The sequence below is a fragment of the Scophthalmus maximus genome, chromosome 2 (assembly GCF_022379125.1).
Source record: "Scophthalmus maximus strain ysfricsl-2021 chromosome 2, ASM2237912v1, whole genome shotgun sequence".
Lineage (NCBI taxonomy): Eukaryota > Metazoa > Chordata > Actinopteri > Pleuronectiformes > Scophthalmidae > Scophthalmus > Scophthalmus maximus.
This window is the reverse complement of record NC_061516.1, coordinates 6,471,990-6,492,835: the sequence shown is the minus strand read 5'-3', so window position 1 is coordinate 6,492,835 and position 20,846 is coordinate 6,471,990. Positions and strand designations below refer to the sequence as shown.

The 20,846-nt window shown below is 44.5% G+C and overlaps 1 protein-coding gene across 8 annotated transcripts in view; it reads left to right on the top strand.

Moving 5' to 3' along the window:
• Positions 1-20,846, top strand: part of arhgap32b (Rho GTPase activating protein 32b) — a 69,539-nt gene that overhangs the window by 17,782 nt on the left and 30,911 nt on the right. For 7 of the 8 annotated variants that reach the window (XM_035625797.2, XM_035625793.2, XM_047329208.1 and 4 more), the window contains 3 exons: positions 7,207-7,312; positions 9,934-10,028; positions 10,214-10,298. In XM_035625797.2, the coding sequence (XP_035481690.2) occupies positions 7,207-7,312; positions 9,934-10,028; positions 10,214-10,298 (286 nt within the window). Of the gene's footprint in view, positions 1-3,679; positions 3,696-7,206; positions 7,313-9,933; positions 10,029-10,213; positions 10,299-20,846 lie in introns of those variants that run through there. The other variant, XM_047329209.1, reaches the window with a different exon arrangement.

The window sequence follows — 20,846 nt, the reverse complement described above, 5'->3', positions numbered from 1 at the left end:
AGCAATCAGGCTGTGACTCATCTACATGTCATATCCTCCTCACTATTTCTGAGTCACCTTTCACACTCTGAGAGATCCATCTGCACGCTCACCTGTGTGTGTGTGTGTGTGTGTGTGTGTGTGTGTGTGTGTGTGTGTGTGTGTGTGTGTGTGTGTGTGTGTGTGTGTGTGTGTGTGTGTGTGTGTGTGTGTGTGTGTGTGTGTGTGTGTGTGTGTGTGTGTGTGTGTGTGTGTGTGTGTGTGTGTGTGTGTCTTTTTTGGGATGGTGGGGGATGACAGTTGAGGCTGCTCACTCACTGCCCCTACAGTCCTGAACTGGGTCTAAATCCTGCACCGGGGTTACCATGGCAGCAGCAGCTTAGCATACATTAGACAGAGGTCTGACGTTACTGCTGAGAATGAGTGAGTGAAAAGAAGAGATGGGAGGATGAATAAGAGAAGGGGAAAATGGAAAAGTGATGGAGATGATGATGATGGTGTGTGTGTGTGTGCGTGGGCGCGCGCTCGCTCAGTCTGTTGTCGCCTGCAGAGTGGACTTTATAAAAGTTGGACCAGGGGATCAGGGTCCTGTTCTGCGGAGGGCAGAGCGGACGTGGGCCCCAGGAAGTGACACAGACAGAGAATGAAAAGGCTGTTAAAGTGTACACTGTTTGATTCCCAAATCCAGTGAGACAGATGAGCGGACATCAGCACGGTGTACTGATGGACTAAGTAGATCATGAAGTTTTGACAATTAGTTGTTTTAGTATCTAAGTTTTCTTTATGCTAATCAAAATGTGATTCATTGGATGTTGTAGGTTGTATAAGCTGAACTATGTTGATGTAAACATTTTTGTCACTTCACAGCCCTCAAGCCCCCGTGATTTCTGTTGAGTTTTTGTGAGTTCATTAAATTGAACAGTACCACTGAGTCTGTGAGGAGAGTTGTGTCAAGTCGTCTCTGGGGCGTTTGGGGGGGGACAAGGTTAGGGTGATGTCGTTTGAGAGACGTGGGGGTTTATCCGGCAGGCGCAGGGTCTTTCAGGGCTCAGACAACCTCAGGCCCTGCTACTCTGGTTTTTAACCCTTCTTACTCTTTCACGTCTTTAAAGTGATGGACGTCAGTACCAGATCACCTTGGTGAACATCTCCTGGTTGGTAGATTAACAGTCGACACCGAGGTCCACACAGAGAGAAATGTCTTTTCATTTGAGGTCATGTCTTTTGGCTGTGGAGGTGAAACATCCTCTGTAGTATCCTGGATATTGTTGTTGATTGTCTCTGAGCATTTTAAGCACAACGCATAAATCATTTATAGATCACAAGTGAAGTGCACATTGTTAAGCTCCTGTGTTTAGTTGATCATCTGATTGTATGACAGACCGGGGCTGTGCGATGTGTCAAGATAACAACAAGTCCTCCTGTGTTTCCTTTTACTGCTGACCGGAGGATCAACACAAATACCTTTCGCAGAGCATCCTGGGTTTTATTTGATTTACCAACACATGGTTGATTGGATGTAAAGGTCAGGGTGATGTGACATGACAGAGAATCACCACCATTACTTTACAGAATATAAGACAATCCATTGAACTACACAAACTTGACAGACCATCGGGGCCTACGATAAATGTAATGCCATGATAATAAGATGATATTGATTTTAGGTTTGAATCTTACATTTGTTATGGTTCTGAACGATAATTTATCTTCCCACCACATGATAAAACATTCATGACAATTAAGTTCATGTCAGCATTACGGTTACGTGTGTGACGCTGCTCTTCCATGTTTCCATTCTGCATGAGGCTGAGGCGACTCTATACCCACAGTCGATCACTGTCAATCACTTTTGTGACTGGCATAACCTTGTTCACTGTCAAAGGTGACGTTGCACTCCTGTGTCCTGCTTCTGTTTGAGCTCTGATGACTGAAAAGGCAGAAATTAGCGTTGCTGGGGTTTGAGCTCACGTCACCATGGGGCTTGTTTGTGGGTTTGGCTGCTGCAGTATGCGAGCGCCGACTCAGGCTTTCTGTCCTGGGACGGGGGGATGGTGAAGATTCCACGTTTTTTTCCCCCCATCTTCGTCAGAACAGGTTACGTGCAACAGTTATGACCCTGCTGTCTCCAACTTTAGAAATCCGACTTATTTACAAATCACTCTTCATTGTCCTGTGCAGCTGTCCTGTCTGACCTTGCAGTACCAACAGTGTTTTCTTTTCTTGTAAATTGTAAATTGAAAAAGAAAATAGCCATTTTTCCAAACTATTTGGAGCCACATCAATGGTCCTGATGACTTTGTAAATTATCTCAGTGTGCGCTCGAGTTGTCAAATTGGCTTAGGAAGTTTCCTAAATCTTGAAGTCACCCGGAAGTATTTGATCAGCCATGATAAGAGCCGTTTGAATTCTCAAAATCTCCTTAAGCATAGGGTTCATTGGACCTTCCTATGTGAGAGTAAAGGAGATATAGACGCCCCACAATTCACTGCGGCAGCGACATTTAACGTGACGCGCGTTGCACGGACGTAAACGAAGAAGAAGAAGTAGAAGAGTATGAATATGACCGAGAAGAGACGCACGTCATCATGTCAGTTACTGTTACATATGAATCATTTACTTCTGATGTCACACGGTGGTAAAACACTGAAACATGCTGATGGAGCCGCTGAGGTTTTTGAAGTCCATCTTCGGAAATGTGTAGTTTCACCACGACAGACGCATCAATAACATCCACCGTCGCGTGACGACGTAGTTTAGTGAAAGTCGAGTCGGATTCTCTGAGCAGCGCTGTAGGGTTTTCCTAAGTCCTACGAGTCCTCCTTTACGCCTTTCCTTGACCTCATGACGTTTTCACTGAGGTCAAGGAATAGCAGATAGGAAGGTAGATAGTGTCTAATTTCTTCAAACATGTTTTACTTTGTGTAAAACATGTGGCTAATGGGTTGTTGAGTGTAGATTGATTTATCAATTTATAATTAAATCTACAAGATGGAATGTGCAAAAAGTGAAGGAGTCTGAATACATTCTAGAGCCAGTGGCATCTTTTATCCCTCAACCAAACTGTCCGGTCCATCAGTACTTGTTCCGCTGATACTGATACGTCATGGAGAGCAGAGGGTCACTTACATTCAGCTCTTCCCTTTTCCCCTCAGTCGATGGCACAGAACAGCTGATGTGCTGCTTTGCAGTGGAAATGTATTGTGCAGGTTCATGTTTTGTCTTGTGATCGTGTTCAGGAAGGCGACACGTGATCAGTTACATGACTCAGGTCATCGCAGCCTTTACACTTATGTTCATAGTTGGACTCAATGGTCTGAGGAACATATGTAATTACCATTTTCCTGACCAATAAATATGATCAAACCTTTATTATTGTTTCTACATTAAAATCTGATGCAATAATTATGTCGGCCCTTTTATTTTATTCTGTAAGTCAGAGAATGTTCAACTTCAAATTAACTTCACAGAGTTCTATAGCTAACATTTATAAAGATGTTACATTGTGGTATACTGTAGAATATAAAACGGGTAGCTGGAATCAAGCGATCTGATTGGTTCACAGCCGTGGTATGATGAGCGTTTACCACTGCTATGATGTCCAATCAGTTTGCACAGGTCTGTATCACTGCACGACTGAGGAAGTAGACATGAGTAGCACGATGGAGTAGCAACGGAGTGAAGTTGAGGAAACTTCCGAGAGCTCAAAGCACAAGGTCAGCTTGAATGGTGTTTTAACCTGCAAACCTAAATTGCCTTTGAACCCAGCTAACGTAGCCTTCTTACTGAGGAACGCTACAGCGTGTTGCATAGCAACCGTGTGCACTGTCCAGGCAGCAAGGAGGGACTACTTTCTGTATTTGTAAAAAAATGCTTTCTGGCTAGATAAAAAATTCAAATTGTAGTGTTAAGGGGGCCGAACAACGCCCCTTAACTGTGGTATAATGAGCGTATACCACGGCCCGACGTGAGCTATTGCCTAATTATACTCAATAATGTTCCGATATGATCATGAGATCAATCATGAATCATGAGTCAATTACTTCAATTGTTTTGATGAAGTGAACGTGAACTCCTGGTTTTCAAAATGAACGTCAAAAATCATAAATCATCCCTGTTTCGACAAAAGCATCTTTGAGCAATATGTAGACACTGTAACTGCAGCCGGACACATCCAGTGTGGACACTGACACTCTGTCGGTCAGCCAACATGAAAACCAAGCTCCTGAGCCAGCCTGAGCCAGTCAGCCAGTGGAGACCAACACAGTCATTAAGTCAAGTCTTGCTGAGCTTCTTTCTTTCCTCTGTCTGTCAGCACGATGACTCAAAGACTACTGAACAGATCTACATGATGTTTTGTGGCGGATGGGAGGAAGAAACAGGTGGATCAGGAATGTTCCCCTTCAACAGGGTGCGATACGCGTTGACCGCGGTGGAGGAATGCGTCCACTTAGTGCCCCGCTAGTTAAAGATGAAAGCAGATTGTGATTGGTTGCTGAATACTTTCTGCTCGCCAGAGGCGTTCCAACTCTTTTACAAGTACATCATAAAAATGTGGCCATGAAGTAATGAATGTGTAGTCGGATGGAATCCTGCTGACCGTTGAAGATTCCTGTTCGTCCACACAGGTGACAAAGACAGATCAGAACCAACAATGATCCAACACATCAGAGTTCTAAATGACAAGAAGAACAAGTATCACTGTTCTATACAATACACTTCATATAGCTGATGGAGTTCAGATGTGTCATAGTGAATAGTCCATTCTTCAAACGAAAGTCATTCAGTAATAAATGATTTACTTTCGACTGAACCCTTCTTCAGTCGTGGAGGAGTGAAGTCGAGGCGCTCGGTGCCATGATATTCTCTGCTGGTTTTATTGGCTCTTGTCAAAGTGGCGTGTTTCCATGTGTGTTCAGTCAGAACAGAAACATCTTCTGCTCGTAAACATTCATCACTCGTCTGCTCTCCTTCATGGATCTGGAGCTCGTACCATGAGATATTAGGATTTAATTCATCAATGACCAACATGATTGCAATAGATTCTATATGTTCATATATTGCCTGTGTCTTGTGCAAGCCAGGTGAGGAGCTGTCGTGCATAATTGTTTTTAAGGTTCTACCTCAGATTTGTAAAATGTTTTGCTGAATAGCAAAGTAACATTTCCTTAAAGCATAGAACAATATAGATTGTGATTGTGTTGATCTTTCACCAGAGACACTAACATGTGACCTTCTCCCTCGCCTGCTGTCAGAAAAGAAGCAGGAAGCTTGTCACCAACAAGCCCTGAAGGTTTACTGATGCGAATTGGGGCAATATGATGAAGTTTGATTTTTTAAATATTAATGATAAACATTTAGAGCTTGTGATGAAACATGTTCTTGTTTCAGAGAGGTATAAATTAACTGTGTCCACGTCTCAGCTCCGTATCAGAGTTGATCTCTCTCTGCTGGTAGGCCACAGTTGGGAAGTGAAAGTGTGTCACATGCAAATGCATCAGTTTCAGTTTTCAAACTGAAAGGGGGTCAGCGTGTTCCATACGTCTGTGGATTAGTGTGGACGCTGCAGGTGTGAGCAGACGTGATGCATCTGAAACTAACCCACAGCCGAGTGGACGTCGCCTCTGCTCATGATGGAGATTATCTGTGAAAATGCCGGTCCAGAGGCTGCACAAATTAGTTCTTCAATTCTTGAAATGATTAGTCCCAAATGCTTTTGTTTAAGACTGAGGTTCAATATAGGTATTCTATACTCTGCCTTGTTTTGAACAAAAACACAGTTGGACAAGCAGCGGTGAGTTTCCACTGGTGACTCACTGGCTGCATTTCCTCCGCAGGAACCTCCCCCAGGAACGAGGAACCTTTGCAGGATCTTAGTGCTTGTGTGCAATGCGCAACGTGCTTCTATCTATTTATCTCTCATGGACCATAATTGACTAAATGAACAACATGTGATATTGAAGAATTAAGAACTTAGGACTGGAGCTGGAGAGCATAAACTGCTCAGGAGTCACTTTCTCATAGACGTCTATAGAAACGGACTTCTCCTTTGAAACCAGGGAGTCGCCCCCTGCTGGTCATTTGAGAGAATGCAGGTTTCAGGCACTTTTGGGACCCAGCCCATACGTCCATGTTTATCTACAGCCGGTGGTGGAGACGGGTCTTAAGACAGTGGTTTATCTCACCGCCCTCAAACCTGCTGTTTAATGTGAGGAAGAAAGATCTGTGTTCATTGCCTGTGACAGCTGAGCTTCAATATTGTAGTATACAGAGAAAATATCCCAGTGGATTTGTGTTTGAGGTTGAGCGCATGTTGAGTCAGACATTCAGTGGCAGAGACGGGAGGAAGTGGTGGCTGAGGATAAGCGCAGTGAGACATTCACCTCTTTCCTTTTCAGAGCAAAATGGAGCTGCCGTTGCTTTTCTGAGAGGGTGTTGAAAATGTTTGAAAAACGGTCAAGATTGGAACATTCACACCACATGAAATAGACATTCCTCTTCCTCGTGTTTCTCACAGAGCGAGAAAGAGAAACATTCCTCTACCCTCTCATCTGCTTGGTGGTGGGCTGCTCAACACCAGCAGGTTAAAGCACGGGGCTCGTTGGAGCAGGTGCAAGGAGCAGTTCCTTTCTCCCGACGTGCCTCCTCACCAAGGAATGCTGGGAATGCGCTGCACTTGTGAACAGAGAAGTGTGTGTGTGTGTGTGTGTGTGTGTGTGTGTGTGTGTGTGTGTGTGTGTGTGTGTGTGTGTGTGTGTGTGTGTGTGTGTGTGTGTGTGTGTGTGTGTGTGTGTGTGTGTGTGTGTGTGTGTGTGTGTGTGTGTGTGTGTGTGTGTGTGTGTGTGTGTGTGTGTGTGTGTGTGTGTGTGTGTTTTTTTCACACTGACAGTGAGTGGCAGTGCGTCAGGAACGTCAAGCCACTTATCAGCTGGTTAAAACATTTCAAAATAGTTTGATATGAAGCCAAACACCGGATCATGATATATCGCTTGTCTGAAATCCAATGGAGATTTAATTTATAAAATAAAAAAACTTGTTTAGTGGAGATATCATTACTCTGTGTATTACAAATATTTAGTTTCCCCTTTGACATAAATGTGATTAATAACTGACATTGATTTGAAAAGAAATGATCATTCGTTTCAGCCCTAAAGTTAAATATCACCAGAGTGAAATAGTTTGGTTCTAAATGTGTGTGTTTTGTGTGTGTGTGTCTGTGTGTTACAGGGGTCTGAGGCCTGGACGTCACCTGGAGGAAGACGATATTGTGCCAGAACTGGCTTACATCCATCCCAGGGAGAGACCTGACTGGGAGGAGACCATCAGTGCCATGGTGAGACGCACGCACACACTAACAAACACACACACACACACACACACACACACACACACACACACACACACACACACACACACACACACACACACACACACACACACACACACACACACACACACACACACACACACACTGTGGTGATGAGCTGGATAACACCCAATCACATGTTCATGATTAATGCAGAGGAGCTGCTCTGCTCCTGTACCTGCCTCCTGTGTCACTGACCACACACATTCATTCATCACACATCATTCATTATTTTCTCCCTCCCATCTTTGGTCTGGGTCTCGCTTATTGCATCAGCAGCACGTTGAAAATGAGGCCGTCTCCATGGTAACATGCAGAGCCACTAGTGGTCGCTACGTGTTTAGAGCCTGATTGCAAGTGCTTACTTCAGTCGGGCAAGAGAGAGGAAGAGAAACAACAACAATCTCAGCAGGCTAATGGATATTGATCAAGGAGGCGGGGCCTTTAATACTGCATGTCTGCCATTCTTTGTTCAATATTTGATATGAAGCTTCTCTACACTAGAGCAGCGTGCATTATGTATGAAGAGGTGATGAGACGCGTTCGCTGTCACAACACTGTGTCTAACTGGGGCATGAAGGGAACTAAGTCCTGCAATGGAAAGATACAATGATCAGAGTCACACCGACAGAAACACACACATACACACACACACACCAGTTACAAGTTTTCTGTGTAATTCTTTATTAGGGCTGCCACCAATCATCATTTCACCAATTAGATTTAATTTAATTTATAAACGTATTATTGCTAACTTATAAAAGTGGGAAAGCTTGGTTTGATTAACACTAATGTAAGTGACTCATTCGAAAGGGCTGAACCACTCTGGAATTCTGTGTAGTGCAAATTTGAAAGAAATCTCAAAATACGCAAAAAAAAAAAGTAAAATAAGGGAATTTCTCCTAAATCACTCGTATGCACGATTTAAGAAGAAATCTGTTGGTATGAACAGTTCCTGCATGAGGCCCTTTGACCGATCAAATCTTTCTCTGCACCATGGTGGAGTCCTCAGACACTGTCAGTGTTTCGTTGACCACAGCTCCTCTTTGTTTTCAGTTTGATTGAGCCGAATGAAGCGACAACCAGGGAGAGTGGCTGATCAGTCATGTGCCTGTGTGGAGCAGATGTTTGACTAAACTCTGTGACTAACTCAAATATACTGTATGATGTTTCACTTTGTGTGGACCCATACAGTCAGCTGGATCCGTCAATCACATCTACATTACAGTCAGTGTTATTATAAAATCCAGCGTTCCTGCTATCTGATAGAAATATTCAATATGCTGCCGAGTCATCATGCTCCCTGGCCTTATGTTGTTTTACATAACGTATTCCAATGAGTTCAACGGTGATATTTGATAAAGCAGCATCACTTCATCTGTAGCTTACAGATTCTGTAGTGTAACAGTCGACAGCATAGTTTCATTTATACTATGAGCTAGTGTTTACCTCCTAAAAATTCGTATCTGAATCTGGGCTTTGACGGCAACTCAAATATTGTGTTCACAGCAGGACTTGTGATTGGTCAACCTGGGGGCTGCTTTCTGACCCCGGGAGAGATGTTTAGAGTAAAGGCGACATGAAGGAGTTCTCTGCTCATATCACAATGTGTGAAATGACCAAACCACCGAGACGGCACAGACTCATTCGTATTGAAATATGACATGATTTATTACATAGTGAAGAAAACCGTTTATCCACAGTGAGGATTATGATTAAGACATGATGTAACACTTCCCACTCTATCTGTGTGTTGTCACATGTAAACCACAACTTCAGACAGTCAGACCTGAGACATGAAGCAACAAGAGTGATGCAGATGGAATGTGATGGTCAGAAGGAAGCCAAACGCTTTTCCTGTAAACAGAGCTGATAAAATATTAGACAGGTTATGTTTTTTGTGTGTCGTATGGATAAAAAGCCACTCCCCCACAGAAAACACTGCTCCTGACGCTCCTGAACGCCTCGTCAGTGGTCCTGCCGACCCATGACATGCTGACATCACCATATTACAGACATGCATCAGGCATTGTCTAGTGTCCAGTCTGACACCGACAGAGTCGGGTAAAGTGAAGGCAAGAGAACTTCCTACACGCACCGGAAGCAGTCGACCAACCACAACAGAGTGGACCAGCTGGCAAATCAGAGCAGACTGGGCTTCATTGTGAGGGAGGGGCCTCAAAGAGACAGAGGCTGAAAGAGGAGCTGCAGGAAACTGATGTGTTCACTGAACATCAGAGCATGGGAACCTTTTACAGTCATAACCCACATTGACATTATGAACCTGAAAATGATAAGTCTCCTCTAACAAGGTTCACACTGTGTGATCAACACTAACATGCTGTTAGTATGTTGGTATGTTCCTCCCACCAGCAGGTGAGGAGTCCTGACCTAGAGCTCTCTGACACAAGTCATTCATGGCAGATTAAAGATGCTTCACTCACCCAGCGGAGTGAAGCATCTGCAGTTTAGTTGCAACAAACTAAATCAGTGCTTCATGTAATTCAATGTCAAAGATGTTGTCTATGACATTCACATGTGTCAGCCTGATTCAGTCGCTGGTCTGTGTGTGCATTTGTGCATTGTAGGCGAGGAGTGCGGAGATCCCCGAGCTGCGGGCCGAGCCCCTCATGCGCTCGTGCAGCAGCAGCACGGCCAGCATGAAGGTCAAGAATGTCAAAAAGTGAGTCCACACACACACACACACACACACACACACACACACACACACACACACACACACACACTCCTTCCCTCTGTTCATCGCCTCTGTTGTGTCTTCCCTCCACTCTGCTGCTTATACAAGTCTCACGTCGACGTGTTGCAGTGACGAACTGAACTCAGAATGTGTGTCTGTTGTGTTTTCAGACTTTGCTTCACCAAGGGCCACTTCCCGAAACTGGCCGAGTGCGCTCACTTCCACTATGAAAATGTGGACTTTGGCACAGTTCAGGTACAGACATTAAAGCTTTTCTCCCTGATTCCTTCACCACATTGATGTCTAATCACATGTATCCCAGCGGTGTTGACGATAAACCACAGCGAGATTACCGACTGTTAGTTCTACGGATAAAGCGGCAGTAGATCACCACAGTTAATATTGTCCAACTCAGTGAGCAAGGGGCTGGACTGATGTTCCCTTAAAGGTTTATTTTTAATTGAGGTCATACTGGCTGTTAAAAGTTGCAGCACTGTGGATGTCCATCATGATGTAGACTCTGCTTTTCCCCCCGTTTAACGTTTGTTCCATTCAGTCTGCAGTGTCGACTAAGATGATTTTCATGCCGTCAGAAATATGAGTCATGTGTCTCCTCCAGTTGACAACAAGCATAATTCTATTTGCCGTTGGTGCGGTTGAGTTGGTCCATGATTTTCTTGAATGCCCCTGTCAGCTACGACAGGGGCAATTGAGGTAAATTGTTAGAGGTCAGCATCCACCAGAGGATATTAAATGGCTGTTTGTCTAATATTTCACATATATCACCCTCCGTCTGCTAGTCGGAGTTATTATTAAGTACTTATTGACGTTTTACTACAGTTTATAGAGTTATTCTCCTTTTCCACGGAGGACGACCATTCTCACTACCATTTTAAATTACTGGTAACTGCAGTCTGGGATTAGATATTTAATTTATTCCTGGTCATTTCATAGCTAAAAAGTTTATATGGAGCCAATCATAGAAAGTGGGATATTAAAAAATAAATTGCACTCACATGTCATCTTCTGTGGACCTGATGGTGAAGTTTGAAAACATGGGCCTTATTATTTCTTCAGAGTTATGATAATTATCAGAAGACTGAAGGGATGGATTTTGGAAGAGATGTAACCTTTTTGGAGGATCTGAGGAAACATGCTTCTGAGTTGTATTATTGGATTTTAAGGATCCAGCATTTTTGCAGCGTGACCCCTTCTACGGTCTAACATCTTTACTTTTGTTCCTTGTTTTTTAAAATCTGTCTCGTGAGTTCCCAACTTTCAGGTGGCGGGAGAACTCCTCCTTATAGATCGATAGAAATAATTTTAAGCGCTGCTGCACTGTTAACCATGCGGTATTAATATACGCGGATGCAATGGTTGAGTTGTTTTAAATGATCATTTGTCATGGAGCTTTCACTATTGGGTCCCATCCCTTTGTCTAAAACAGCATATTTAGAGCCGGACTGATGATTATCCATATTTAGAGTTTGACGGATGATTTCCCAGCTGGTCCCGACAAAGACAGTGGACAGCAGACTGTCGTTGTGTCCAGAAGCCAGTAGAGGTCAGCAGTCAGCTGCGTCTGTTACTGTTGGGGTGAAGAATGAGAGAGTGCCTCAGCTGCAGGGTGTTTGTTGATACATCTCAGGTTACACCACTGACTCTCTCCGTCCTTTCTCCAGCTAACAGGACTCGTCCTCAGTCCGTCGATCTGGTTCTTCTGTTGTTGTCCCAGCTGTGTGTGCTGGCGCGGGGCAGCATGACTGTCTCGCCCTTTGTGCTGACCTTAATGCCTTTAAGTAGCCCTGCCTCTCTCCTGACTCCACTTCAACAGAAACCCAGACTCTCTTAGTTTATTTAAGGATTCATTATTCGCCTCGTCAGTGAGTATATTTCATGTGTCCTCTTGGCTCAGCTAGCGCACCCTTTTGATTTGGCCCAAATGATTTGGACATGATGTAGATACTTGGTGGAACCACATTCACTGAGAAATATATTCTGTAGCGGAGTCATTTGTCATCTCTTGTCGCCGCACCAGGAACGTTTAGGAATCTGTGACCTGTAGTTGTAAACTGGACTGAGACGGGGGAGGACTTGGCCCCGACCGGGCTTCTGCCTTAGACCAGTGATTTCATCTCATAACAAAAAACCAACGGAGAAGTTGAGTCAGGATGGATAGGTTCTGTTGTGGAAACATTAGGATGTCATAGTCACTGTGTGTGTGTGTGTGTGTGTGTGTGTGTGTGTGTGTGTGTGTGTGTGTGTGTGTGTGTGTGTGTGTGTGTGTGTGTGTGTGTGTGTGTGTGTGTGTGTGTGTGTGTGTGTGTGTGTGTGTGTGTGTGTGTGTGTGTGTGTGTGTGTGTGTGTGTGTGTTTTGCAGTTTTGGTCTTTGATAATATCTGAACCTCTCGGTTGTCTTAGTCCCGGTTGTTTTAGTCCAGGTTTTTTTAGTCCAGGTTGTTTTGGTCCAGGTTGTTTTAGTCCAGATTGTCTTAGTCCTGGCTGTTTAGATCCCGGTTGTTTTAGTCCCGGTTGTTTTAGTCTCAATGACACTGGAAACGTTTTTCCTGACCATTTTCAGTATGATATGAATTGGTTTAACTGTAGCTGTGTGAATCCTGTCAGTGCTGCTGCGTCTGCTTCAGTTCATCACTGAGAATGTTATTTGACGTGGCGCGTGTATAAGTAACATATGCTCCATGGAGATCACACTCTCACTGTGAGTGAGTCAGCGCACACACACACTTATGTGTGAGTACATGGTCACTTTAGAGGAGAGAGTCTGAATTGTCTGTAACTGTCAGAATAAATGTCATTGTCCGTCTGTTGGTCGGTCAGCTGGTCAAACAGTCCAGACTTTAATAACTCATCAGCATGATACTTACTGCTGAGGATGAGTAGTAGTAGTATAACTCTGAAATATCTCAACATCTACATTAGGGTTTTTCCACCAGACTTCAGTGCCTGATTTTTTTGTGAAATATTAGATTGATAGCAATAAGTTACATTCACTTTCCTCTTTAGCATTTTTGGTGTGCTGATTTTATCCTTTTGAGCTGAACCTGATCTGGTCCACCTCATGTAACTATATTTAACTCATTCAAAATTGATGAATTTACGTATATGAACACATACTAATGGACAATATATTTAATTTCAAAGTCAGGATATTTTATCATATATTTTATGTGTGTACATTCTGAAGCACAAGAACACATTTGCTAATTGTACAGAAAAATTCTGGCCTTAATGACCATATCTGTGAAAACAACTCGCTCCTGGCTCTTTTATATATCTTGTTCAGACAAACCGGACTTCCTGTTCAAAGCTGGAGGCCATTATACATCACTAACACAGAATGGTCAAAATTAATAGAAAATATATCACAATACATACAAAAATCTCTGTGCTTAGAGAAATGTGTAGGTGTGGAAATCACCGTGAAAGCCTCTGTTGGTGGATGGGCTTTTTCCACGGCTGCTTTGAAAACAAAAGTTCCATTTTACTGAAAAAAGGTTTTGTTAGTGGAACTATCTGAAGAGGATTAATACTTTGCCACAAGTATGCTTTTAAAAAAGGTGGATTGACCATGAAAGGTCGTAGATAACAATTAGAAAAATTACTTTATTTCAAAACACAGTTACAGCGTGCTTTAAGAAAAGAAACAGAATTGTTGGTGAGAAACTTTAGGTCATGAGCAAAGTTTAGGGACACAGTAAAACCCCCCCCAACTCTGCTCTACCACCACCGCCGCACACTTCAGAGTAGACCTATGTATACTAAACTCTGTCTCTGCCATCAGTACGTCACACTATACTCTCTGTTATACTTTCTCTGTACTGTATAAAAACAGTTACAGATGTGATGGAACATGTAATCAAGTGGCTCACTGTAATGTCTACGTGAACAGCACGTGAACTTGTCGACCCCTGTCCAGTGTCCACGGGCTGTTTGGGTTGAGTTGGTTGTTGGAATGAGATGAGTGTTGGACGTAACAAGCATGTGTATCTAATAAAGGAGCCACAGTTCTTCAGTACATAATCAGCATTAGCCTGAAGGCAACGTGATGCCTCACTGTCTGCGGCTCATGTCCTCCAGCCTCCCTCTCCCAGCACTGCAGGCCCGGGACACACACCTCTCCCCCTGCTCCTCCATATGGTTTATCTACAACCGGCCATTTTGTTCCCTCTTGTCGCACATCGACCTCAGTGGTTCCAGCTCCAAGACATTTTACTAGACGGAGAGTTCAGAGCCACACAAGTTGGTCCTGTCCAAAAACGTTTTCGGGTATTGTTACTCTGCCACAGTCCACAGTATGTTTCACATGTGGACGTACGGACAAGATTCATGACATCACAACCAGTTTGGAGCCAATCGTTGTCCAGCATGCAACATGTGTGGTGTGGGAACTGGAAGCCTCCAGTGCACATGCACAGAAAATGGACGGAAGATAAACTGTTGAAAAGTTTCCATATTCATACAGCCGGTGAGCTAGAAGCAGTAGAATTTTAATCATTTTGAACAAGGGCGAGGGTTAGTTGAACTATATTCAACATAAGTTATTATTCCAAGCAGAATATTTTCAGGTCTCGCATTTTGATCAGCACCATGTTGTTGTTTTTTGCAACTGGACATAGAATTGGGGGTGTGGCCTGACTGAGAGCTCGTCCACTGCACGCCCACCTATACCTGCAAACATCCACCAATTGGACGGACCAGCTGTCAATCACGCTGTATCCACGCTCTGTGCTTTAAAGTCAATTTTACTGACTTGAAACTAGATATTGAACCATAAACTCTTCAGGAAAATGTTTACTGCGTGATAAATCAAGTGAGAAGTATAGTCATGTTCTCATAGAGTCGCCATCTGCAGGTCAGTACACAGAATACAGGCTTCAGACACTTCGCCATTGGCTTCACTCTCTGGACCCGATGACTACGTCCATTTTTATGACCAGTCTGTGGATTTTACACATCATGTTTTCAGCTCTTCAACATATGTGTTAAAAAACACAACAGTGTTGCATGAACCCAGAGGGATCTGTGTGTCCTAGTGAAGTGTGCAGACCTCTGCTGTCTTAGCGGCACCAGCCTACGCCGACTGAACTGTTGTCAGCTGAGTTGCATTGTGGGAAATGTAGGCACCAGGTTTTGATGATGAAGATGAATGTGTGGAAAAGAGAAGATCTCACTGGATGAGCTACATCGATTTGATCCTCCTGGTAAAGAGTCTGATTCTTTCACAGGGATGTAACTGTTAGTTGGTAGAGTTATATAAGTAACTAGAATGTTTTGGTGGGCTGACACCACCATCTGTCCAGCCATGTGTTCGTTTTCTGTGCTTGGTGTATTTGCTGTCGTGCTGTAAGGTCTTTGTCTCCAGAGGTCACATGACGCTGACTGGCTGTGTGCAGCAAATATGATGCACCAAAGAAACTGATATGAAATTAACAAAGAACAAGGCAATAAGTGTGTGTGTGTGTGTGTGTGTGTGTGTGTGTGTGTGTGTGTGTGTGTGTGTGTGTGTGTGTGTGTGTGTGTGTGTGTGTGTGTGTGTGTGTGTGTGTGTGTGTGTGTGTGTGTGTGTGTGTGTGTGTGTGTGTGTGTGTGTGTGTGTGTGTGTGTGACACACACAGAGGAGGTGGTGTATCCAGCCTCAGATAATATTCATGGCGATCTGTCCGAGTTTAACAGCTGTGAAGGAGTGTCCCTCTCTTCTGGAGGCTGTGGTCTCTGTGTGTGGGTGAATGGATGTGTGCAGCCATGCGTGTGATAAAGACTGACGCCTTCTCGGCCGTTCTCATCCAGCTCTCTGTGTGTTGTTGTACGGCTGGTGTGTCTCCGCTGCTTCTGGTTTCTTCCCTCTGACTCTACACTATGGAGGAGGGGGGGGGGGGGGTCCTTATCATTTTGTTTTAGCTCTCACCCATCTTTCCATCCGCCCTGCTCGCTGAGCATCGTGACACAATATGCTCCCACTGCCCACTCAACCCCCCGACTCACAATAGACCAACAGAGATGCATAGAGATGAATTTCCTCCCCCCAGTGGGACCCAATCCATCACCTGCAGCAACACACTGAGGCCAACACACACACACACACACACACACACACACACACACACACAAACACACACACCAGGACAGGTCGTCCTTAAAGGCACAGGACTGACTGAGAGTTTTCATTTCAATATAAGCATTATTACATAAAGCTATCTTATGTCACTGTGGACAAAGTGAGAACGTTCATTCAGAGAAACTCTCCGTGATGTAACGTGTAGACTCATTGTCCATGTTAGAGGAAACAAAAGACCAGACAGACACACACACACACACACTCACTCTCTCTCTCTCTCTCTCTCTATTGGAGGGTTTGGTCAGACGTGATTGTCTCAGATGTGGTCCAAGCAGAGCAGCTCACTCACCCAGAGTCAGGACTGATGTTCTAGAATCGTATCTCTCAGTTGAATGTTGTTGTGACTGTCACACAGTTTAAGTTGAAGAGGATGCTGCATTTGGACAATTCTGTAGAGAACCTGAGCAGATGAACATGCAGCTTCCTCTTCACTGCCACACTGTGTGCCATACACACTCTCGACTTGATACCACCCGACCTGGGGTCTCCAGGGGAACGTTTGAGCTGCTGAGCACTAGGGCGTGGTTGGAACGTCGAACCCTTCCTGGCCTCATGAAAATGAAGTTGGAAAGAAGAATACAAAATACTCCTCAAGCAAGACGCTGAACCCCTGACTGCTCCGATGCTGCGTCATCGCTGTGTGAAGGAGTGAGACGAGGCACACAGACACCTCTGTCACTTACCAGTTTATTTTTTCAAACAAATAATGCACATTGTTTCGTTGTTTTTTGTTCTTTAGTTTATATTATTTATTTTTTTTTATAGAATCTGGCTTCTTCTTGAGTTCATGCAGACATAAAGGAATCGGCCATATTCCCAGTAACAGCAGCAGAGTGGCCTGAATTACATATCGACACATAACATAATGTATTCCATGCCCCACTTCATGGTCAGTCTGCGCTCGGTCGCTGCTCTTGAGTTCATACAGTCTGTGTTTCAGCAACAGTCGGCAAATCTTCTCATGATGGGATTTTCTTAGTGAACCTTCTCATCCCCTCATATCGATGTTTTTAAATCCCTGAGCAGATCCGTTTTCGTAGCTTAAGTAATGATTTGAGATGTGACACCTCTTCACGCTGCAGCTCTGCAGTTACTACTTTTCTATTTTCTGCAAACTTCTATCCTCACCTTTCTCAGAATAACACATGAATGCGTTGCTTCACCTCTGTAGAATCTATTTGTAAGTAGTGTTATATCACTGATGTGGGGTCATTACAGCCCCATATTCAACACAATTTGGAGTCTGATACAACCGTTGTTTTCAGTGTTTCCATCAGAAATAGAAATGCAAACTCTTCATTTCATACACGGTTCATTGGACTGAGGAGTCTCACTCAGTGTCTCTGTGCAGACGTTGCAGGAGTTTGGATTTCAGTTTTCAAACACTGAGCCAACAACAGCAGCATCGACAGGCTTCTGGTGATCAATAGTTGGCACATGCGGCTCATGCAGTGTGTCTGAGCACAGCAGAGGACGTGGAGACAGAGGATGAAACCAAACAATTCCTGCACAGTTGTGTACACTACTCTTTGTGAATATTAGGGGTTGGTTCATCCAGACGAGCACTTGGCGCAGCAGAAGAGTGCATGATAAGATGACATCAATTATGATATGGTGCCATAATTTATAATGAGCCAATCAAACTTCAAATGAAGGAAACCCATGAGTGTGACGGAGAGTCTCCATGTGTCCTACAGGTAGGAGGATTTCCTCTGACACTAACCTGTCTCTCCTCTGGAGTAGAAGCTTTACGTCATGTGAAGTTTCCATTGATCAGCTGAATTTGTTTCATCTCACTTGTTCCCATTGAGACGTGTTGTCCTCACCAGCTTTATATCTCACATCACAAATATTGAAGTGAGCTGCAACGGCATTTGAAAAGTGTAACTGCACAACTGAACTCAGTGTGTAGTCACATCAGTTTGATTTGTTTCTCTCGTTCTCTCTGTACTCTGTTTTTTCTCAGGCCCTGAAGTTTGTCAGCGTTTGATTTCAGTTGAATCATCTCTCGTCAGTACTGATCTGGTTTGTACGGAGTTCGTACAAGTGACTTAGCTGCAGTGTCTAATACAATCAGTGTAGGACTCACCTGAGTGATTTGTTGGAGGTCGATAAGTGATGAATCATAATGAGGAAGAAACTGTTCTACACTTTCAGAAGATGACAGAACAAAGATATGACCATGTTCACATTTTAAGCCCCAATCTCCATCTGTGGTGTCTAGATTGTGTGAGTGCATGATCTCTACGTGCGTGGGTTGTTGGTTTTTTGTTTGATTGTTTTTTGGGGGGCTGAATTCTTTATATAAATAACATTTATTCTTTATGTCAAACCTTTCCATGAAACGTTTCTGGAGCTGTGGCTTCATTTCCTGCACGTGGTCTGTGTAAATCAGTCCAACCCGTCAGTGGCAGAGCAGAGAACTGAGTGAACTGGGTCATCATTGGATTATCATTTTGATATTCATAAGCAGCCTCGCAGTATAGAAAGATTTGATGCGGCCACTCGGACCACACGTCCCAGCTGAGTGAGAGGAAAAGCTCACAGCTCATGTTGAACTCTTCTTCGTTCAGGGACGCTCAGTGAGTTTAGCCTCCGTGGCGTCCGTGTGTGAGTTGTAAGTGTTTGGTGGCAGTAGAAGTGAGGATGAAGGTCACAGCAACGACAGTAAGTAAATCAATCTGCAATATGTAAAGATGAAATGTAATTGAACTATGTGGTTGTCAGATTTCTTTGTCTTATTTAGAGAAACACACACACAGGCCGCGCGTGTCCTGCGTCAGTTTGGTGCGTTGTTTGTGCACGTCACACTGAGCGCCACACGTCCACAAGCTGTGATAACGGGAGGGGACGTATTGGTCGCGGTCTTGACATAGTCGTGTCATAGTCTATCTCCTGCAGCTTTTCATTTGCAGAATGCTAACATGGGAGTGGGGCGTTGTGTGATGGGCCCTCTAGTGGACTCCTCCAGTAACATGCGCAGTACACAGCAGTGTGTGCTCACGATGTGTCAGTCGTCTGTGTGAACGTGTGAGTGTGTGTCTCCCTGCTCAGAGCTCCTCTCTCCTCTGGTTCATCCAGCACATGAAGGCATCACAGCCGTGGTTTGTTTGGCTGCAACTGGAGAGCAGCGCTGCACCAGAGGTTAGGTTGTATTTCTGGTGACTCTAGTAGACTGAGCTGCCACACTCCAGGGTTTCCTGAGCGGTTCGGTCGCCTGCCACTGGAGGAGCTTCAGTTATTAACACACTTTGAGGTGTTAATGTCCTTTGTCTCTTTAATTGTCGACTAATCATTGTCAACAAGAACTGCACATTTCCTTAATCCAACGCTTTTGTTAGAATATCACTGTGCAAGAGGACAGCAGAGAGAGTGCACCCCCTCCCCTGTTTTCCTCTATTACCACTTGCCCTCTCCTCTGCTTCTCCTCTGTCCCTCCCTCCATCCCTGCTCTTTGTCCCGGGAACGTACCAACCAGAGAGGGAATAGAGGAGGAGAGAAGGGGGAGGGGTGAGCCAGCATGTCAGACAGAAGAGGAAAAGGGGAGAGAATAGCATGTGGCTGGGGGACAGAGAAATCGGACAGTGAGGTCGGCAGAAGAACAGCACTGAAAGAAAACAGCTTTAGTGTTTAGTCTTTTCTCTTTTTCATGGAGTAGTTTCCTCTTGCCCATCAGATTGGGTTCTGGTAAAGTTGTGGTGAGTGGGAGCCATCGGAGCCAGGGAGCGAACAACAGAAAGAAGGCAAGTAAATCAGAATGGGGCATCACAACCGCAGGATGGGAGAGGGGGCAAAATGGAGGAGATGAAAGCTAACCCACTGAGGAATCCACCGAACTACCGCCACCACCACCTTTCTCGCTCCAAACACTGCTGCTGCTGCTGCTGGAGCTGCTGCTAATATTACTGCCTCCCCCGTCTCTGAATCCCACGCCAGGAGAGCTTACACTGCATGTGAAAGAAAGTGGAGAGCTGACATTTACGTCCCACTGAGGGGAATTGTGTTCCGGACACGCGAAACAGGACCCTGCGAGAGGGGAGGTACATTCTCACACTCGCACTGAGAAATAGAGTCGGGGGACAGGTGTTTGAGAGCTGTGGAGGGGCAAGCTCTGAGCATGAAGCCCCACGGCACCAAGGGACGAAGAGTGTAGGAGCTAAAACAAGGGACGAGGGGAAACCAGAGTGAAACTGCTGTGAGTACAACTGCTCTTTGACTTCTTTTCTTTCTGCAGCTGTTCTACAGTCGTGCTTCCTCCGTGTCTCCGTGTTCCAGAGTACGGTCAGATTGAGCTTCTGCACAAACCTTTGTCGGGACCATGTTCTCTTCGGAAGATGACCACCACGGTGTTATGAGCCTGCACACATCACCTACAGATGTGGATCTGTTGTCTGATCACAAGGGTCTGATACAGTGTGTTCCATTGTTAACATCTTTGAGGTTTGGACCCAGGACATTCATATTAACATGAAGTATTATATTGTGTGAAAGATAAGCTGTCCTCACTTTATTATTCTGGTGCTTATGGTCAAGACTGGCACGATTGGATTGAAATCAAATGATAATGAGATGTGTTGACGACCTGTCGCTCCGCTGGGTGGAGAGGATCTGGTCATCATTCGTCATTTGGATAAAAGCAGAGGCACTTTGCTGAAGTGGTGAAACTG